We start from the raw sequence: 20,778 nt of genomic DNA, 5'->3' as shown, positions 1-20,778 counted from the left end.
AAAGCAGGAAACACTGCAGCTTTAAAGTGTTTGGAGACAGTCTTGCCTTGTAGTGATGAACTCCAGCAGAGCTGTCCTCATGGTGCTCCTGCAGATTGCAGCATTCTGAATGTGACGCTCCAGCTTGGTCCAGTTCGGCCTGAAGCTTTTAACATTTCACACCAAACCTCATCCTGAAGTCAACATGCGTTCTGTAAACTTCAAACAGGAATCAACTTCTTGCCTTGATGCACTCAAATCACAATTTATTGGTTAATTTGATGTCATGTGATCGCTGAGCTTCAACCGCAGGTGAGACTGATTTCTTATTTCACAAGGAGAGAACGTTTAGCTCTTGAGGTCAAAAATGTTGGAAATCTGAATAAAAAACTTGGATCAAAATACCAGTAATGTAACTAAACATTGTATGTTTATAGTTTGTAAGAAAAAAACAACATCAACAAATACTGGTGTGTTCAGGTTTATTAATTCTCAGTCATAAAGAAAAATAAACATTACCTAAACATTGCTTTTCTACGTAACAAACTTTCTTTTTTTTTTGTAAAAGTGTACAAAATATTTTCACAATAAAAAGCCTTCATTTTCATCAAGTTAATATCAATGTTTGAGTCAAAATACAGAAGCTGACTGCCGCCGTTTGTATGGTCGCTGTGTGTAAACACACACGGTAAAGATAATCTGAAGACTTGTGTGAAATGGCAAGAAAACTGACAAGCCACATAAAAGTGCGACCTATTCCCTAAATTAACTTTAATTACAGCTATAATAGTGTGTCTGAAATGAAGTGGAAGGACTAAAAAGGAAATTAGATGGCGGATAAATGGGACGAGAAAACCGGAACGTTTTAGTCCAGCAGCCTGAGATAATAAGCAACATATCTCTCAGAGCTCATCTCTGCTCTTGTTACCAATAAAATAAACAGAATAATGACTTCTCAGGAAACAATCGTGCAGACAAGGAAAAGTACAATGTGGTCACACAGCTGCCACTTTCGTATTTCAGTTAAAGTAATAACAATAAAGGCCGATGTGAGGAGCTTAAATAAAGATGTTCAGAGCAGGAAGTCATACCAAGTACAAGTCATAAAAACATGGCTTTAAGTGATGATGGAGTCTCTCCGAGGGTTTCCATTTCTTCTTACTCAGATCTAAACGGTGCTGACGAGCCGCCGCGGCAGCCGAAGTCTGCACACCATAAACAATAGAGAGGAAGCAAAGAACAATAGGACTCCTAAAACAAGAGCATGTGGGTGAATGCTTTCCTACTTAAAACACTGACCAAGCACTCAAGTGCCTTAATCCATCACCAAGTCATTTTACACAGTTATTTTTTAAAAAAAAAGACATAAGAATATTAAAAAAAAAAAGACATAAAATATTAACTCAACATATCACACACACACTTCTTTACTTCATGCAAAATGGATCATTTTCAAGGACCACTGGTTACCAGTCATACACACCCAGGAGGAACACAGAGATTCAGAGACGAGAGCAGATGATGGATCGCAGGAGGGAAGAGGAGGGGAAGGCAGTGACGGTGGGTGTTGGTGGAGACTAATACCAGGCCGACCGGGTGCAGGGAGCCAAAACCCTCACCGCTGCAGCCCCGCCCTCGGCCTTCTGACTTTCCTCCACCCTCTGCACCAGAAAACACCAGGGCGGCATTAATCCTTCAGAGGATTTACCAACCACACACAGACACACACACACACACACACACACCCTCCTGCTTCCCTCTCATCTCAATGACTGGAGGTCTCCCAATATATCATTAAAGTGCTCTCTCTCTCTACCGTAACGTTAAGCGCTTGATTGAGGTCAGCCAAGAATAAATGAACATTAGCATAGAATCAAACCACAAAACTCATTAGCTTCCGCCAAAAAAAAAAAAAAAAATCTTCTTGAAATATGCAAAATATGACCAAAAAAACATGACTTGTCAACTTGACTGTGTACAACAAGTGAGTCAAGCTTGATTGAATGGTGTAAGGTGTGTGTGTGTGTGTGTGTGTGTGTGTGTGTGTGTGTGTGTGTGTGTGTGTGTGTGTGTGTGTGTGTGAGAGTGAGAGTGTGAGAGGCAGCTGTAAATACAAGAGGAGCTGAAATGGTGAAGAAAGCTGTCTTCTTGTGTTTTGTGTGTGTGTGTGTGTGTGCGCGCGCATGAGAATGTGAGGCAAGGAGAGAGAGAGTCCGTCCATCTGTGTGCGCGGTGGAGCTGCTTTCTTCATCTCAGTACTTGGGGACTTTGGTGTAATCCTCCTGCACGACGCTCTTGCACAGACACATTGAGAGGATCATCCCGAGAAGCTGCAGAGAAATGAAGACAACAGCGTTAACCCTGACCGGCGCAGCGCTCACCTGCAGAATAAATCCACTGCACCACATGTTTCAAAAGCAAATCTGTCCAATTTAATTTTTAATAAGTTTGAAAAGAAAAGAACACCTTTTTTGATGATGGTTTGAAATAAAGTAAGTAGAATGTGCAGCATTTACTGATTCTTTATGTGTCAGGGAGAGAAATGATTCTCAAAGCATGATATGCGAACCACCAGTGGAACATGAGTTCCCTCTAGTGGTCCCAGATCCAAAGTCATATTTAAAAAAAAAAAAATAACTCTTTCAAAAAGTATATCATCTGTCACGGTGGTGGAGTGGTGAGGTCTTTGGGAGGCAGGGATTCAAATTTAAAATGCTCATATATTTCACATTTTGCGACCAACCAACCGTGAAGCAGACAGACACAGATTCATGACCATATTTAAGGAAATGATACAAGAACTGAAAATAATGCTACACCTAAATCGTTTATAATAATTTGAGGACGTGTCAGATCCGGTACAATTGTACTTTCACCAGAATCAGTAAATCTCTGTTTTATTCAGTATTTTAATAGAGTAGCTCAGTAGTTTATTAGACTAGAATGTGAGAGCTTTGGCTAACTTTGACATGGAGGCTCAGGAGACACTCAGAGGAAGATTACAGCCTCCTCAATGTCTGAACTGCTTGCAAACTTTCTGCCAATGTGGTGGCCTGAACTTACTGTCTTCACGGCATCTTGAGGGTGAATAGCATTTGTTTAAGAGTAGTTGTGCTACTAAGAAATACAGACATGATGCATAGAATTATCTGCAAATGTGTTGGTGGTAATAAAGCTAGAAAAAACTTTAGAACAGGTATTGAAAAGATTTTACAAAATACCGTACCTCTATGACTGCCACACCGGCACAGATTCCCAGAATAACGCCACAGTTATCCAGCAGCCATTTCTCCACACTGGTTATGCAGCCCTACAGGAGAGAGCGGGAGAGGAGGGGCACAGAGAGAATGAAGTTGAGACGGACATGGAAGGAGAGGAGGGGTCAGATTGCAGGCCGACACGCCGTGAGATGAATGGCTACGTGATCCCGGCCGGACACGGACAGAGCCTTTTCAAAACACCACTGTTGGCTTTGGACCGGCTGAGAGTGGGGAAAGAATAACACGGCTTATCTGGGCTGAGGAAAATGTTGGGGAGAGTGTAAAGTTTCTGAAACACGCAAAACAAACAGCAGAACAACGGAGCTTTCCTGGCGTTCAAACAAATCGCGCCGCACAACTCGCCTCGGCCGTCACTAATAACCGAGCTGATTGGGTTCAAGCGCGGTGCCAAGCACGGAGACACACAATGCAAGTAGAACCGAGTCCTGAGCTGATTAAAAGGTGTCTGTCAGAACAATGCAGGCACATGGGAGCGATAACTCAACGCGGACTGAACGTCGAGATTAAATGTTACCTCTTACGTAACGAAACAATGTGGGTGGTTGACATTTATTATGGAAAACAATTCAAATTGTGTTTCACGGTTGGGGAATGCAAGGGAAAAGAGCTTTACTTAATTATAGCGGTGAGATAATTGTACATAACTTCATGTCATATTTTGCAGCGTATCTATAAATTATCCCAGGGCCGAAGTAAAGCCTTCATGGAGTTTATAAAGCACAGAGAGGTAAACAGTGTTTGTCAGTATATGGTTAGAGAAAAGGATCGTAATCTTTAATGAGCACAACTACATTCAGAATTGTTTTAGAGCTTTTTCATCAAGGAAATGTGAGTTATGTTTATGAGAAGTTTGAAAAGCCAAACGCCGTCAGTGGCCTTCATTACTGTAGGATATGGAGGATATGAAACCCTCTAGAAACCAGAGTGCAGGCTGGGCCTTGTGTCACACACCGTTTCATAGACAGGCGCTTCTGAAGACAGGTGCTCGCAGATGCCGTATTCCCTTTTCTCCGTGCCAGGCAGGCTGTCGTTGCGACAGGAGCAGGAGTAGAGAGTCTGGGAACTGTTCCTGATCAAAAGGTTCTCGGACCAGTTTCCCGGGCCGGTCCATCCACAGCATTTCATCTGTTGAGACGAGAGGACGAGAGAGAAAAAGATGTGGGTCAAAACATCAGGAGACAAAGAGAAGAGCATCGGATGAAAAAGCACAAAGACGGTAATTGATGGAATGAAAAGATGAAGGCAAAAAAAAAAAAAAAACCCGGAAAATCCACTGGCTCAGGGAACGAGCATTTCTATTGCAGTGTTTGAGAGCAATCTCTTCCTGGCTGCTGTTTTCCTGGAGGATCAGGGACAGAGAGAAGCTTGGCAAGACTTGATGGAAGCAGATAGGGGTGCAACGGGCTGATTAGTTTAATGAGTCGGTTCATCAGAAGTCCAGAGCGTCCAATCTTTTACTTCTCTTTTATTCATGTCTGATCATGCAGCTTCAGCATTGTGTTTCCCTCACAATGCTGTGGAAGAGAAGGAAGCCTTGTCTGTGCATGATTTATAAAAAAAAAAAAACGAGAGAGAAATATCCAGTAGGAAAACGTTTCTTTTGAAACAATGTCTGTTAATTGGGAAAATCAAAGGATGTGGAAGGTGAAAGATTTCAAAGTGACCTTTGTTCTCTTTTTTTTCTGTGTGAAATAAGATATAATTATCAATACTCAGAATACATTCAGTTACTGTCAATTAATAGCTTAGGGCGTAGCAAAAAAGAATTCAAATGAGTTGAGGTAACAGGAAGTGTATTTTAATTTGAGCGAAGTCAATCTTTGAAAATAACACTGCACATTATGTCCCCATTCAGGCCTCCTTTTCTAAAAATAAAGGCACTCAGCTTCCTGTGAGAGTCACTTCAGATAGTATCTCTGCTTATATAAGTCTCAGTATATGTTCCTATGAAATCATCAGCAGGCTATGCGAAGGGTTGCTTTACAAAATGACGATGTGTTAAAGCTATGGAGGAACCACGGAGCTGTGATTGAAAGTAAATAAAATTTATTGTACACCCATTATCAATTATTTCATGGACAGTAGACACTGTTTTAGTTCAAACTAATGCAAATAAACATGAACTCTCAGGATATTTGTATGACATTCTTTATGTGGGCCTAACGTGGTTTTATTTGCTGTATTTTACAAAACAGGTTCTTTATGTCGGACTTCTGGCAGCTGATCATTTCTGAGAGTGTCATGAAAGAATGAGGAGCAGCATAAAGAGATGAAGACAGATTGTCCATATCCACCTTCTCAGCTTTAACGGTTCCTTTCTCTGGTTGTTTAAAACCGCTCGGTCTGGTTCAACATGTAATAAGATTGTGTTTTCAGTCTGCAGCGCAACAGACAAAACTAATTACTGACTGAATTGCTCATTAAACGCCAGACAGTTCATCTGCCTTCACTTACTTTAAGTTGATTCACGAGCTGATCTAATGTACTTCTGAGACAGTGGCTGCCGTTTGCAGTAATCCCAAGTGTCACAAAATAAATTCCAAACATAATCTTAAGGATTACAACACGGAGAAAAGCATTAATTGCATTTCTGCTTCCAAAAAAACTTCAAGATATAGAGTGGAGTAAACAGAATGCTGTATTTACTGACCGTCCTCTGAATGTAGTCCCAGGTGTGCTCTGTGGTCCTGTTCTGGCCAGTGTAGTTCACGATCAGCTCCTTGATGATATTGGACATCTCATGTTTCAACTGGAAAACAGAAAGTGCAGTACAGAGTTTAAAAATAAAACCAAAACAATAAAACTCTACTGTTTTACATATATTTATAGAATAATCCACTGAGGGCCTTTTCCAGTCAACAAACAGTACATCAGTTAATCTCACACGCCAACTGAACCTCACGGCTCAGGACATCGCCACATGTGACGTTGATCTGTAAAGTTCAGTGCTGCTGAAACATCCCACAGCTACAGCTCAGCAAGGGAAGGACTGTGTTTATGTGTGTAAGACCACAGGGCAGCGGCAGCGCTGCAGCTTCGGAGCTGTTTCAGAGAGCAGGCAGAGCCTCGCCCTTTTCTGGGAAAGGCCACCGCCCTTTGCTGTGGTGAGTCTAAAACACAGGGAGTGTGTCTGAAGATACAAACACACATGTGCCGCCACAAACATATGTACACATACACAGACACACACAGACACATATAGACATGTCGGAGGGCGAGCAGCTCCAACTGCCTCCACCTAGAACGATCGCTGCAGGGGTGAAGTTTTTCAAGGGAAAGGCTTTTCATGTCCCGGGAGGGAATCATCATGTTCAGAGAACCAAACCGGTTTGAGATGTGTGCAGACTGGACACGCCTTCCCAAACAAACACCAGCTCTATTATAAGACTGGTTTTCTTGATCTCTAATTTGATACAATAAGGACTGCTTTCCCCTGTGTGCTAGCCGTTGACCTAGTTTTGGTTTTGGTTTGTGGCTTATCATTAGCATTTATTAGTTGCATTTCATTTCTGAGTCGATTCTCTTGAGATCAGTTTTGTTTTTTTATTTATTCAAGAGCTGGAAACTCGTGTTTTTAACTTTAGGGGATGCACTGCTATCAAACACCTGAAAGCAGCAGACAGCTGTTTCTGGGGGATGATGACTGTCTTAGTGTATTTAATTTGTCAGCACATGACAGCAGCTTTAGCAACGCTCATTCAGAAGGAATTCGTGTGCCTTCCCTCCCACCAACACAAAAAAAAACAAAAAACAGCCCGCGGGGGAAGCGAGACAACAATGAAAACATTTAATAAAAGCGGCCGGTAGCTGCTTCCTGTACCGCTGTCACAGTTCTCCTCCAGTCCACCTGTTCTTCTCACTTTCTTTCAGCATCCGAAGTCATGTCAGTCACAAACTGACATCCTGTCACTTTCAAGTCAATGAGAAAGGAAAGTGCCTTTCATCACGGGACGCCGGGGGCTTCTGAACAGGTGGGCGAGACCTACATGCTGCCAATCACAGCTGTGCAGTACGCAGTGGGTCTACATGTGGGAGGAAGGGCGTGTAATGGAATGAGCGAGAAGCAGTGGTTAGGGGGTGGAGGAAGGGCAAATTAGACCAGAAAGTAAACTGTGAAAATAGAAGAGTGCAGGAAAAAAAAGTTGAAATGACAAAGAAGTGGAAACCAAAAATAAGGGAAGGGAGAAAGAGCAGATATTGTACGTCACACCAAGTGTCTTACCCGATCTCTCTGGAAGTAAATGAGAACGCCAGCAGTGACCTGAGCGATGAGGATGAGCAGCAGGCAGGTGAAGTACTGTAGGGGGGACAAAGGGAAATGTCACAGTCAAACATTTATAATAAATGCTTTTCAAACACCTGCAATACTAACAAATGTAGCACCAGGGGAAAAATCATTTCCCGTAATTAGTGTTTGCACAGCAGCCAGGTGCGAAGCAGTAATGACTGTGACTTTTACAGAGAGACGCTGCAGTAATGTTAAATCCAATATGAGCACATCGTGAACAGAACACGACCCCCCTCAGAGACATTAACACTGACGAGCCAATAGAGAGAGAAGGCCAGCTGCATTCCCACCCAGCACACACACAAAGTCTATCTTTTCTTATTCCTGAACTGCTAGTGAACATCCTCACAGTCACAGGGTGCTGGAGCTGATCCCAATGGGTGAATCCAGGGTGCAGCCCACCCATCACAGGTCAAACATGAGAGACACACACCCACAATCTTTTACCGTATCTTTCAATAACAATAACTCTATTTTGATTTAGCAGTTAATAAAGCTTTTCATATATATTGTATTCTTTTAGGTGCTCCATTGACAATTTTTCTTTTGAAGCTTTGGGATTTCCCCAGCAGAATTAACACCATGCAACTTCTCGTAACACACACGCTGCTTCAGCTCTGTCACGACCTTTGAAAATGCTGGAAGAACAGACCTCACCCATTCTTCTACACCATCAACAAGCAACGACATGACCAGATAAGAGACATTAAGCTAAACACGCTGTTTACAGGAACCGATGATACACGATACGCTCATAATAACAATCCAAAACAGGCTGAACTACCCAATCAGCTGCCGTCCTCTCCGCTTGGATTGGTTTAGTGGAAAGTGACAGAGAGTTGCTTGGCTGTTTTACCCTGATTCACAAAACCAGTTCGTTCTCAACTCTCTCGACGGAGCTCTCTTGGTTAAAACTGTCTAAAAACCCACAAACCTATCAGCATCATGTGGTCTGTAATAGTTAGAAACTGGTGTTCGCACAGCTGTCTGTTCTTTTAGCGTCGGTCCAAAAATATCACTAAGTAGCAGAGAAAGAAAAAACACAAACAGACAGACCTCACTCATTTTCAACTGTTCCTCTGTGTGTGTGTGTGTGTGTGTGTGTGTGTGTGTTGTGTAAGAGAGAGATATTGGGGGGATGGGGTTCCTGATGCCAGCTGGTCACTGTCACTGTGGGGAAGTAGGTCAGGGCAGTTGTTCAGTTAACCCCTAGCAGGTTTTAACGTAGCAGAGGTCACGCACGCCTCCCCGCTCTTGTTGTCCCCCCTTACATTTCACTGGTTTTATCTCCGTCACCCCCTCCCCTCGGTAAATCCACACATGCTGTGAGCTCCCCCGGCGCCACACATTAGCCGAGACGCTGAGGGGCTTTACTGTCAGCGGGAATCCGTCACATGTTCTTAGCCATGCGTTAGAGTGCCAGCAGGTGCATTAAGGTGAAGGTTTCAGGCCAAAAAAAAAAAAAAAAAAGTGTGATTATGAGTGTAAACATATCATGTCAGTTCAACAACACAAATGTTGGATTATAGTAGACATCTTGACCCAAACCAAAGAGAAGAGGGTTCTGTTCCATTAAAAAGCTGATTTTAGTCATTTGTTTTACACCAATCACGTCATGACCACCTGCTTTATGCTGTGCTTGACTCATGATCAGATTAACATTTTGTATTTCAGGTAAAGTTAACATATTTCTATCACATATGGTGCTATTCATGGTGTACGGTGTTTAAACTGAAAAGCAACTCAGAGTTTGTGTTCTCTTAATAAAATGTATGAATGACTTGCTGACCAGCCCCAGCAGACAGCGGATCTCATAGATGGCTCCTATGCAGCCGAAGAAGCCCATGGCCATTGACAGGGATCCCACTCCGATGAGGATGTACGAAGCCACCTTCACAGTGTCTGATGACTCCTCTGGAGAAACAAGAACACGAAGAGAAAAAGAAAGAGTTCAACATGGACAGAACCACAGAAAACTACAAGCAGCATCTGCTGCAACAGATTTACATTATCTGTTCGTGCTTTCTCCATTTTTTTTAGCCTGAAGTTAAGGTTTTGTTAGTTGGCTCTTATTTCTGCTGAGCACAACTCCAGTGACAATGTATTATTAGTTCTTCTTTCACCACAATGTGCTCCTGCCAACATATGAAATACAGTTGGGCCTTATTCAGCTGAGAAACTATTTTCATCCACAGATGGGAACAATCAGCCTGAAATGTTTCACAGAGCGATTAATGCTTCTTCTTTCTTTCTTTTTTTCCCCCCACACGGATGATTATTTTGAAACAGAAGCCCTCCAGCAAACATTAGACAAAGAAAGAGTATGAGCGGCAAGATTAATTGGTGCTCCTCTTTTTTCTTTTTACATAATATGAAAGCGATTCAGGACAAGATAGAGGCGGGAACTGAAAATGAAAACTGGAGGTTGGAGGGGAGATAAACTGGAGCCATTTTGTGACGGTTTGTTATCTGAGGCTGGAGGAGCTCCAGACACAGAGTCTGGTCTGCAGATGAAGCCAGAATCTGAGCTTTGTGAAATGGCTCCAACTTTTTACCGATTCCTGGGCCAACCAGGCCAGGCAGAGCAATCAGATAACTCCTTCTCATCTGTTTGATAAAGAGGCCAACAGACACTGCTGCTCCACTCTGGATGAACACAGTTACTTTTTGCAGATTGCACAAAAAAGTTTTCATATTTACCTATTTTTACTTGTGATATCACATCAAATGTTGAGGTAAGGTACATAAGGCACACTGAAAAGTGATTTTTTTCCATATGACTCTCATTTTACTTTTACATTTTCTTGAAACACAGACAAAAGATTTCATCGTGGTTGTTGTTGAAACAATAAAAATGTGAGAAAACATGTGAACTAACCCCAAGTTTTTCTCGGAATCACGTAGAATCCGTAATGTGAGCGTAGCAGCTTTCACACTTGCACCACAGACTCAACTACATCAAGCTAAATATCGCTGGTGTTTGCACTTTTAGAGAGCAACAAAGTCTATGATTCCCGGCAACTCGTACATGTATCCGAAGCAACAATGCACAACACAGTTCATACATAGACACTGTGTACTTCAACAACTCTTGAGTGTGGACTGGCCTAAACTTTGACCAAAGCGAGCAGCCAGTCGTCACTAAATGGATGCACATCGCTGACTCTACATGAGTTACCACAAGGCAGCGCAGCACTTGTGGCGGTTTGAGAATAATTGAAAGCTAAAAGTTCTTGAGTCAACATATGCAGAGTATTTATGTGGCTACAGGGTAACATTTAAAGGGAGGCGGACAGGCACACTGTAGGTTCTATATCCAGCACTGCGCTGAAGCATGTTATTTCAGTTTCTCTGACATGCACACAGGCGCAGACGCACAGAAGTTTCTGTAGATGCAACAGATGTCCAAGGTTTCTCGAACACACTAATTACTCGGAGGATTTGGGGGCCTGCATAAGGTCCTTTAAGTAGAGGTCTCAGAACTGGTCACGGTTGGGACGCTGAGGGTGCTGATCAGCAGTGAACATGCTGAGCGCGGCCAAACCAAAGCGTGTAAAGCAGTAAAGTCAGGAGCGCAGCAGATCGATATCTAGCACGGACAAAGAGCAGAGAAAGCCACCATGCGAGAGTTTCCTGATCAGACACTGGAGGTAACTCTCAGGCATTACATGCAGTGTAACACTTCTGCACCATCAGACGGCTTTATTGAAAACCAACTGCTTTCTTTTCAATCACCAGGCAACTACAGGAACGACAAAATCTGTTTGACTAATAATTGCTTTCACACATGCAGTCTTACAAAAAAATAAAAAGTTCTTCAACTGCTCAACAGCGTTTCGTCTCTGCAGGTGCATGAAAGCTGCGGTACACCAGATACCGTACTTTTCATGTTTCCTGCTGTACAGCCAGTTTCTGTGTTTTTCTGCTGTTATACTAAAACATGCAGTTCTCCTGCAGCAGGCATGTGTTTGCCTTGGTGCTGCGCTGCGAACTACTGTGGCAAGTTTCCATGTAGGTCCTTGCTAGATATTCTAAAATAGGTCCTTTGGTGGTTTCCATGGAACTTTCCATTTAAAGAGGAAAGAATTATGGTACCCTTGGAGAAAGCTGCTGACGGAGGAGGGAGCACTGTTTAGTATTGCAGGCCCTTCTGTAAACACATCCGGAGCCACAGGTTTAGCTCGCATTCAGATGGTGAGAAGTCATAGTTGACATTATGTCCAGATTCGAAATGTAAACATGAGTAGATCAACTTCATGCTGGACACTGGATTTGACATAAAATGGTTCACAGTAAATCCATTTACGAGCGCTCCTCTCAGTGGGACTTTGTAAAGGTTTTTGAATTAATAAGCGTCACATTTCCAGACTGTGCCCTGGCGCACGCCGGTCCACATACCTCATTTTCAAGACTGCCGCTTGTTTAAACATGGAGGAAGCTGTGTTTTTGCAAGCAGCAGCAAGACAAACTCCTGTCATCAAGTGACTGCAGTAAACCATTACCATCACCGTTCCGATGAAGAGAGGGACACGTTGAAGGAAAATGCTCTTTCAGCTGAACAATTAAAGAGCCTGAGAGTAAAAGCTTCTCAAATTTTCCCCGCCTGAAGCCACTGGGACAGCTGCAGAGGCCTCTGCGAATACAACTCATAAAGAATGGAAACTGAAAACACAGAAATCCTGTTTATGGTCAGGCAATGGTACAACTTCTGAGGGGAACGCAGAGTCAATAAACAGAGCGGCCTAAAGCTTTTGTTCCTCCACAAAGCAGTAAGAGATTTCCAGTTCGAAATCTTGGGAGGAGCACACGTTGACCCGTCCTTAGTAGGGCCAAAAAAAATACGTAAGAGAGAAGGTCATCAAGCCCCCCCATAGGAGGAATGAATATCCTTAGGTCATCTGTGAATCATTCTATTCCTGGAGGAACAGCTGGATTATCACAACAATGGGCCTGGGGCAGGCAGGGATGATGGATACTGGACTGGAGGCCCGACTACCGATAAGCAAACTCAGCTGAATAACAACCTTGGAATGATGCTTCCCCTGTTATAGGCCTTCAGGACTGGAACAGGAAGATACCACTCAATGTGACTGGTACAGGACACAAGGTCAGTCATAGACGGTCTCCATCAACACTCTGACCTTGTCACAGGTCCTCAATCAGACGACCTTCAATGTGCTATAAATTTCTTCGACTCTGTGTGACCTTCACAATTTTCTAGCCAGCAAAGAGCAGCTTGGGAAGCAACTACCAACAATTTCTTTATTCAATATCTAAATCATATTGTCATTAAAATGTTCTAAAGAGGAACAGGTCTTGTACAACAGGATGAACAAAGGACAACAAATATTTACAGATTAGCTGATATCCTGTGTCACTTTGAATCTATCAGAGAAAGACAACTTCACGCAAACATCCAAACTTACAATCAGTTTACAGTCAACTGCGAACACAAAAATCAGTCTAAAAAGAAAATCTTACAGTCTTGGGAAGCTTGGGAATGTTATTGCAGTGAGATGAGAGAGCTAATCACAACTTCATAGCAAAGACAGTTTATTTGACAAATTTTTAAATTTGGAACAAACAATAAAAATATAGAAAAAAGACTCGTCCAATCAGAGGTGAAACTGTTGACACTTATCGTGAGACTGTGCTTTATCTTACGCATAAGCCTCCAGGAATGTAGCATCAGTCGAGAGAGAGAGAGAGAGAGAGAGAGAGACTATATTTGGCTTTCAACATGTAGCCTCCTAAGTTGCCAGATAATAAATTATATATTTTTTTCCCTCTAAACTGAGAGAAAACACAACTGCAGCTCCTGGACATGCTCCATGAGGGATGGATACAATGAAAGCATTTATCAAGAGATTTATGGTGACTAAGAATTTCCATCCAGACTTTTTTTTTTTTTTTTTCTAAGGGACAGATTGAACCTGGGTTTCATTAAGCTCTTTCCAGTGTCAGAGTAGATAACCCAGCTTTTAACGTATTGTTGTTTTCACAAAGCTGATAACTAAAGCCTCTAACGGAGTGTTGTTTACAAGACTGGGTGTCTTTCTGACTACATCGATCTGCGACAACATATGTGAGGGGCGGGGGTTCTATCTGCCATCTGGGAGAGCGAGTTCAAAGTCCAACACTAAGGAAACTGTGTGGGGAATCCAACTGCTATTTTCCAACATAAAGCTAAGCAACTTGACCTGCCTTGGTAATCAAGGACGTGTCACCTTTCTTGACGAACATTCCCCCTGCAGATGTGTCTGTATATGTCTCAAGGGCAGATTTCATGCAGTTGAGGAAGTCACCCAGTTACTTTTGAGTCACATTTCTAAATAACTGTGAACATCCCTTCGTGGGAATAACTCCCATCAGAATGATCCAGAAAAATCCAACTGTTGTAGGAATTGGGTGGATCTTCCAGTCTCTGCCTGAGTGTCCACGTGTTCACGAAGCAGTCAGCGGACAAGTGATTAATGCTGTCTTCAGTGTGTATTATCACTGATGGATGTGTGAGTAAAACAGTGTGTGTGCGTGACTGCTGCAGCGCTTACGTAGAACAGCAATGAAGCTCTTGTCATCAAAAAGGACCCACAGTCCAAAGCCCATGATCAATGCTCCAAAGATCTGTGGAGAAAGAAGAAAATAATCAGTGCAAAACAGAATATGTGCTGGTATGTCTTAAAACGGAGGGAGCTTTTTTTTTTTTTTTTTTTGTTCTTAACAGCCAGTCACATCTGGGATTAATCAGAATTTAGCTCAGTATTTCTGTCTGCTTGTCTCTTTCTCCCACAGTAACACTTAGATTGAAAGAGGATGTGAGGAGAGGATCAAGAGAATACCTCTTCTGTTTTTTTTTTCCCCACCATGTTAAAGAAAACACTGTTACAGCTTTGATGAAAGCACTGTTCAAATCATAAGTGAATAGATTATTAACTTCGAGAATGGAATATTATGAAACACTGAGATGCGGGTGCTCCAAAAACGATTCCTTTCACCTTATCTACCCTCATAAATGAGGCTATGCAGTTCAGAGTGGCTGTGCAGTCAAGCGGCCCCTGTTTGGAAGTTGTGAGGTACTGAAATGGGGGCAAAAACCCTTAGATGAGCGCTTGTGTTGATTCATCAGCTTTCTTCTCGTGCTGTTGCCCCTCCCTCCCCTGCCCCACGACAATAATTAGAGCCTTGGTTCAGAGCTGTTCATTTAGGGAGACTGTGGAGCTCCCAGCAGCCATCATTAGCCCACCACTTCCTGGCTCCCCCTAACCTCCTCGAGTCTAATCTGTCCACATGGACAAACATGGACACACACACACACACAAACACACACACACACACACGCTTCCTATTAGACACCAGTCGAGTGTTCACATCAAAAGGACTGTGTCAGGTTTACAGCCGCAGACTCATTGGGAAGGCCTGGACATCCGAGCAGAGTCAGGTTTAGGAGTCTGGGGGGGTTTTATCCACCCACAGACTTTATGTTATGACCAGCGAAAGAAAAGAGGAAGCAAACACTGAAACATCTGCTGTTGCTTAGGTGACTGCCCTGTAAAGTCTCTTCCTCCAGGCAGAGACATGGCAACATTTCTGTCTTCACCGATCTTTAGAGATATATGAATGAAGAATAAAGCTGAAATGGCAACAGGCAGCTTCCACTGCGTCATGAGCGTCTGAAGTGTGTGTGAGGAAAGCTGCAGACCAGGTGGAAGTCGCACATTGTGAAATGCGCAGGTATTGCAGGATGGTGGTCAAACAGTGATGAAGAAATGCGATTTACTTACAAAGAAGAGCAGGTTGAAGAGGAACAGAAAGTACTTGGTGACTGTGATGCATCCTTTCCCCATTGTGGAGTCTCTGAAAGGCAGAGGAGAATTTATTAGCTAAATAAACATCAGAGGCTGCAGTGGTTGCAGTGTGGCGTGGGCGTGAGATAAAAAGCGGAGACTGAAAAGACACAACAGAAACAAAAAGTACTTAGCCTTGGGCCTGCCTTGTCAAAGTGGTGAAACAGCCAAAGAACAGGGAAACATTCCAATCTGCACAGTTGGATTTCTGATTAATCGCAGCTGTTCTTTTCTTTCACTGAGCTCCACTTTTATGAGACAACAATTGTTGATTTTCTAATTATATTATCTGCTTCCACCTGTAAGCTTGACGACAAATACGTTGTACTTTCGAGAAACAAAGAGGAACCACCGTGGTTTCAAAGGTGGAAGGAAAGACCACGTCAGTGTGGTGAGTCGTACACACAAGAAAACACACCTCAATAATGTAAGAAATCCTGCAGTCGAGTCACTGTGAACATGTTACAGTGACATCGACGGCAGCTTCACAAGCAGATTAACACACAATCAGACACTCGGTCATACTGACTCCTTCATATGACTGCATTGACTCAAATCTCTGAGTAACATTTTCCTCTGACACCTGTAGGCTGGCCAGCACCACACACTCAGCACACTTTATGAAACTTTCTTGGCAGAATGAGTCAGTCTCAAAGTAAAAAAAAAAAAAAAAAAAATCCAAAAATCATCACCACCAGACTTTCTCCTACAACTACAAGCACTGAAAATATACCCATCCATTGTGGTTATTTGAAGAGTCTGAAAATATCCCATGAAGACAACTCCCCGTGTATCAGATGACACACTCTTCTGTTCTCTTTACATGAAAACAGCAGGTTTGTCCTGTGTTTCCACCTAGAATAATGTGTGCTTTTGAAATATGAGAACATCGCTTTTGGAAGCTATAAGCAGCACCTGTGTGTTAAATCTATATACAGCAGTTTCTTGCTTGAAATATGCCACTTACACAATTTTAAATCATTATTATCCTGTTGTAACATGAGATTTAAAGACGAAAAACATCCCCCTTAACACAGCTCATGTAGTATGACTCACCAGACTGGTATATTGCAAATTACTTTTGACGTGTGCTCCTAAGAAACTCAAAAAACACAACCTTAATTTGGTGACGTCTTCAGTTACACCAGACTGCTTGACTTTTTTCTTCCTCTTCACTTGGTCGATATTGTGTTTCAGGGTAAAGTGAGGCCCTTCTTTGAGATACAAAAATAGGAAATGACTTACAGTCTGATTTAAATGTGGAACAGGGTATTTAAAAAGAATAACATCCCCTAAAAAAAAAATAAGAAAAGAAATTTGTCGTGCTGGGAAAAATCCAGTGGCTGAAAAGTTGGGGGAGCATGACACATTGGTTAAAATGCATTTTGCTGTGAAATCCCTAGTTCAGCATCCGGTCAGGCTAAACTTTTACTGCGTGTCATTCCCTACATTTCTCCCCCTGCACATTTCTTGTCCACCCCCATGGTGCCGTATAAAAAAAAAAGGCTGAAAATCCCAGGAAGTTGTACTTCTCTCCAGTATTACAAATATGTTCTCCATGAAAAATGGCACGGCCTCACGGGAAGATAGGACAAATAAAACCTCAGTGCTTGGTTTTACCAAGTTCTGGAATTTTAAGTGCTGGAGAACAACATAGCAGCACAAATAACTCAACTCAGAGCAAACATGCATAATCCATTTCCCGCCTCCTGATTCAATACGTTGGCTCAGTTTAAGCTTTATGTGGAGCGCACTGTCTGGAGAGTGGCACCATGAAAAGACTGACAACATTAATACTATTATTATCCACCATCTTCAAAATATACCTTATAACCCAAATACAAGCAACATTTACTGTTTACAGAACGGAATACAATGTAAAACCCAAATCAGGCGGCAGATACTCCTGCAAAGTAGATAATCCTTAAAGGAGATTGGTGGTCTTTATGTCTAGTTGTTGAAAAGCTGTGCAGATTAAAACAGGGCTTAGTTATGACAACCTTTGTTTGCTGACTGAGCTCCAGTCAGATAAAAAAACAGTTCATGAACAATACTTAAATTCTAAATAGCATTTTAATAGGACAATAGGACAGTGCAATTGTTCACTGTTGTGTGAGTCACGTTGGTTTCACCTTACTGATGATGTGTTGTTACAGTAGTGAGCAGGTTGCATATTACCTACAGTACATCTAGAAATGCAGACCAAAACATGTTGGTCTCCCTGGATTCAAATAACAAATCTATTCTGAAGAAAAATGAAGGCTGGAGAATGGAATGGACCATCAAAGAGAGCCAAAAAGAAATACCAGCAGTGCCAATATGGCCTTGTATAACAACTAGGATATATGTTGCTGCTATAAGAAAGACAAATACAGTAGACAATGTTTAGCTGAAATGAAACAGCTGTAAAAGAAGAGACGAGGCCGACGCTGGTGTAAAGAACATGTGCAACGCAGAAACGGATCGCTGCGAGAAGTCACCTGAACTTTCCAAACTCCATGACCTCACACAGACATATTTCTTTCTCTTTCCAGACTTCATTTCTCCTCTTGTGCTTTGGCACAAGGTGCGATCACCAGAACATAGTCCTTGGGGTGCAATGAAAAAAGAGAAAACTGTTTGGCTTAAATCAGTCTTTGTTTCCAGTAGGAACAGCCTGTTCAGCGGCACGGGGTGCTGAGATGATTATGAAGACAGCGCCGGTGGCAGATGGCAGCAACTGTGTCTGTAATGGACCCAGCGTGGATCAACTACAGCCCTGTTGGACACAAAAAGTCAAGCTTTGTGCCAGCCTGCCTCTAACCAGCTCCCCCTCAACATATTCATATATGACCCACTTCCACATCTGTGAGGCCGTTGCATTGGAATGAACCTGCCTCCGCTGACCTGGTACCGCTAAAGCCCTTAATGCCACACCAGAATCCTGCTTTAACATCTGCAACAATGTTGTTTATCCTTCTGCACGAACAGGATGCAGCTTGTTGGCTACAGAAGCAGTTTGGTGACAGGAAGCAGCTTCACCATACATATGTTTCCACACGCAGCTTTCAGTGTTAAGAAAAAAAAAAATCAGCTTTGTGAGTAATATTTCAGGTGCAAATGGAGACAATGTCTATAAACAGTTGATTGTTCACATTTACAAAGATGTTTATTGATCTATGCCATGTGCTATCTGTAGTCTAGACAATGCATCAAGAGGTCTGTCCAAGCGATAAACTGAAAATCATTTTGTGGGATGATGGGGGATTTCCCATGAAGCACCTAAGAGTTCATGTGAGAAACTGGTAAAATTCCCCACTGTGGTTGTCTTGCAGAGACTTCCCAGCATTCACTGGAAATGATGATTTGGCTTTGTCCTGTGCAAAATAGTACTGAAAGTTGCCCTATGTTGAAAAACAGCTGTAAACGACCACCAAGTTGTAACTGATAGTATTTTCCCTATTTCTCGCTCCACTGTTGTGTGTTTTCATAAAATACTGTGAGATATAATAAAGGGCATCGTTCTACACATAAAACATAACTTAAAGCACATGTATAATTATCTTTTATCACATTTAGTTCAAAATAACTGAATCTGAATCATTTTACCAACCCAAAACCAAATCAGAGCACAGTGGAGAATAGCTGGCAGCAAATGAGCAACAACAACTTTATCTGCTCAAATCTGATCATCACCTCTGTATCGCTAAAAGAGCTTGCAGCTAATGTTGCATTACCAAAAAATGACTGTGGTAACTGGATGCTATCAAGACTGCGGTTGACACACTGCTTCCTTTCAATTTAGGTCATTAAACCTGACAATCAGCATCGCCATGGTGACATAAAAACATGCAGATATCTAAACTTTCGTGGCAGATCGAAACCCTTCATTCCACTCAATAAAAAACGCTTTTCAATACAGTAACATGAGGTGTCGACACACAGCATGAGAATAATGTGGACAAGTGCTCTTACAGAGATAGCTGCTGTTATAACGCTAAATATGGCGATAAATGAGGCAGCACAGAACTCAGCAGAGCGGCTGCATCACCGCCATCTCCTAATCATATTATTTGGGACGTTAAACACACCAGCTAGTTTATTAAGTGGCCAGTAAAAGTAAATCCAAGAAACCATTGGCAGCAAGGAACCTGAGAAGAAAGTGTGAAACAAAACTGCCAAACAGTCTGCTCTAAAGCAAACGCTTCCATTAAAATTTCAGCTTTTTGATGTTGAATTCAGACAGAGGTAAAAAGTAACATTCCAAATGTTAGTTTTCCATTTGTTCATCCATATCTGAGTTATGCACCCTGGGGTCAAACTGGACATGGCTGCCAGTCCAGTCGGGGAGACCGCCAGTTGCACATGAACATTCAGAACTATGGGCCGTGGGGGTAAATGGGGTCTTTCTCACACACCAGCCGGTTGATAAAGGGAAAATTGTAAATGTAATATGAGTGTAATACTGTGTATATACGGTTTGGAAGGTTTAACTGAGTGAAAACAAGCTAAATTAATATTGTTTATGTGAAAATGACATACTTGTTCATTTATTCTTTGTTATTATCTGAAATACCATAATATTTCTTATATACAAGCTGACAATTGCTGAGATTTTATACTTTCATTAAACATCTGGAACATTTCTTTACAGATTATCTTCAGTCCAAGGCAGGCGGATGTGTTTCCACTTGAAGATTCAGGTATTTATAGAAATGAAAAAGTCACAAAGTGCAGCGCAAAAAGTCAAATTGGAACACATCCACTAAATAAATGGTTTTTTGGGGGGAAAAAATAATTGTTAAAACATAACAGTTGACAGTATGAGATTTTATTTAGGACATTAGCTCATCAAATCATCAAGTGAACATGACTCAGTCCTGAATATGAAGGCAACACATGTTTAAAAGCCTCAAAAGGTGTAATGAGAAAATGCGAAAAACAAGTTGTCCACATTGTCTGTTTAGACTGACACCTTTAAATAGAACAAAAACCTAAGAAAACTTACTTCTTAAAAGAGTATGACACCAATAAACGCTTCATAAAGTGTGTAGTAAGGAGTCTTTGTGTAGTAAAGTGCAGCAGTGCGTATTTACGCCAAGTTTTGAACGCGTCACTTCATTTACTGTGATGAGAATACCCGAAAAAGTAAGTGGCGTTAGCGCCGCACAAACTTTCCCAAAGGCAGAGCAGACGCTGGCTCGGTCACAAAGGAGTGTTTTCTTATTCAGTGGAAGTTCTAAAGTGCGCTCGTTACAGGATAAAGCGTGGAGTAAAACTTACTGCGAGTTGGTCTTCAGAGGCGCTTCGCTTCACTCCGGCTCGACGTGTGACTGAGAGAGGCTGAAACACAAAGTGTCTGTCTGTCTGCGTGGAGGGTGTGTGTGTGTGTGTGTGTGTGTGTGTG

The 20,778-nt window shown here is 42.2% G+C and overlaps 1 protein-coding gene across 1 annotated transcript; it reads right to left on the bottom strand.

The window, feature by feature from the left end:
- Positions 1-444: 444 nt before the first annotated feature.
- On the bottom strand, positions 445-20,778 carry cd82b (CD82 molecule b). Its single transcript, XM_030096893.1, has 9 exons — positions 20,655-20,778; positions 15,330-15,402; positions 14,100-14,172; positions 9,338-9,462; positions 7,483-7,557; positions 5,911-6,009; positions 4,212-4,385; positions 3,206-3,289; positions 445-2,309 (listed from the first exon to the last, which is right to left on the bottom strand). Exons 2-9 carry the CDS (start codon positions 15,390-15,392, stop codon positions 2,232-2,234), a joined length of 771 nt encoding a protein of 256 aa, XP_029952753.1. The 5' UTR covers positions 15,393-15,402; positions 20,655-20,778; the 3' UTR covers positions 445-2,231.

This window comes from Salarias fasciatus, chromosome 7 (assembly GCF_902148845.1).
Source record: "Salarias fasciatus chromosome 7, fSalaFa1.1, whole genome shotgun sequence".
Taxonomy (NCBI): domain Eukaryota; kingdom Metazoa; phylum Chordata; class Actinopteri; order Blenniiformes; family Blenniidae; genus Salarias; species Salarias fasciatus.
The sequence above is the reverse complement of the archived record's forward strand: the minus strand, read 5'-3'. Positions and strand labels throughout refer to the sequence as shown.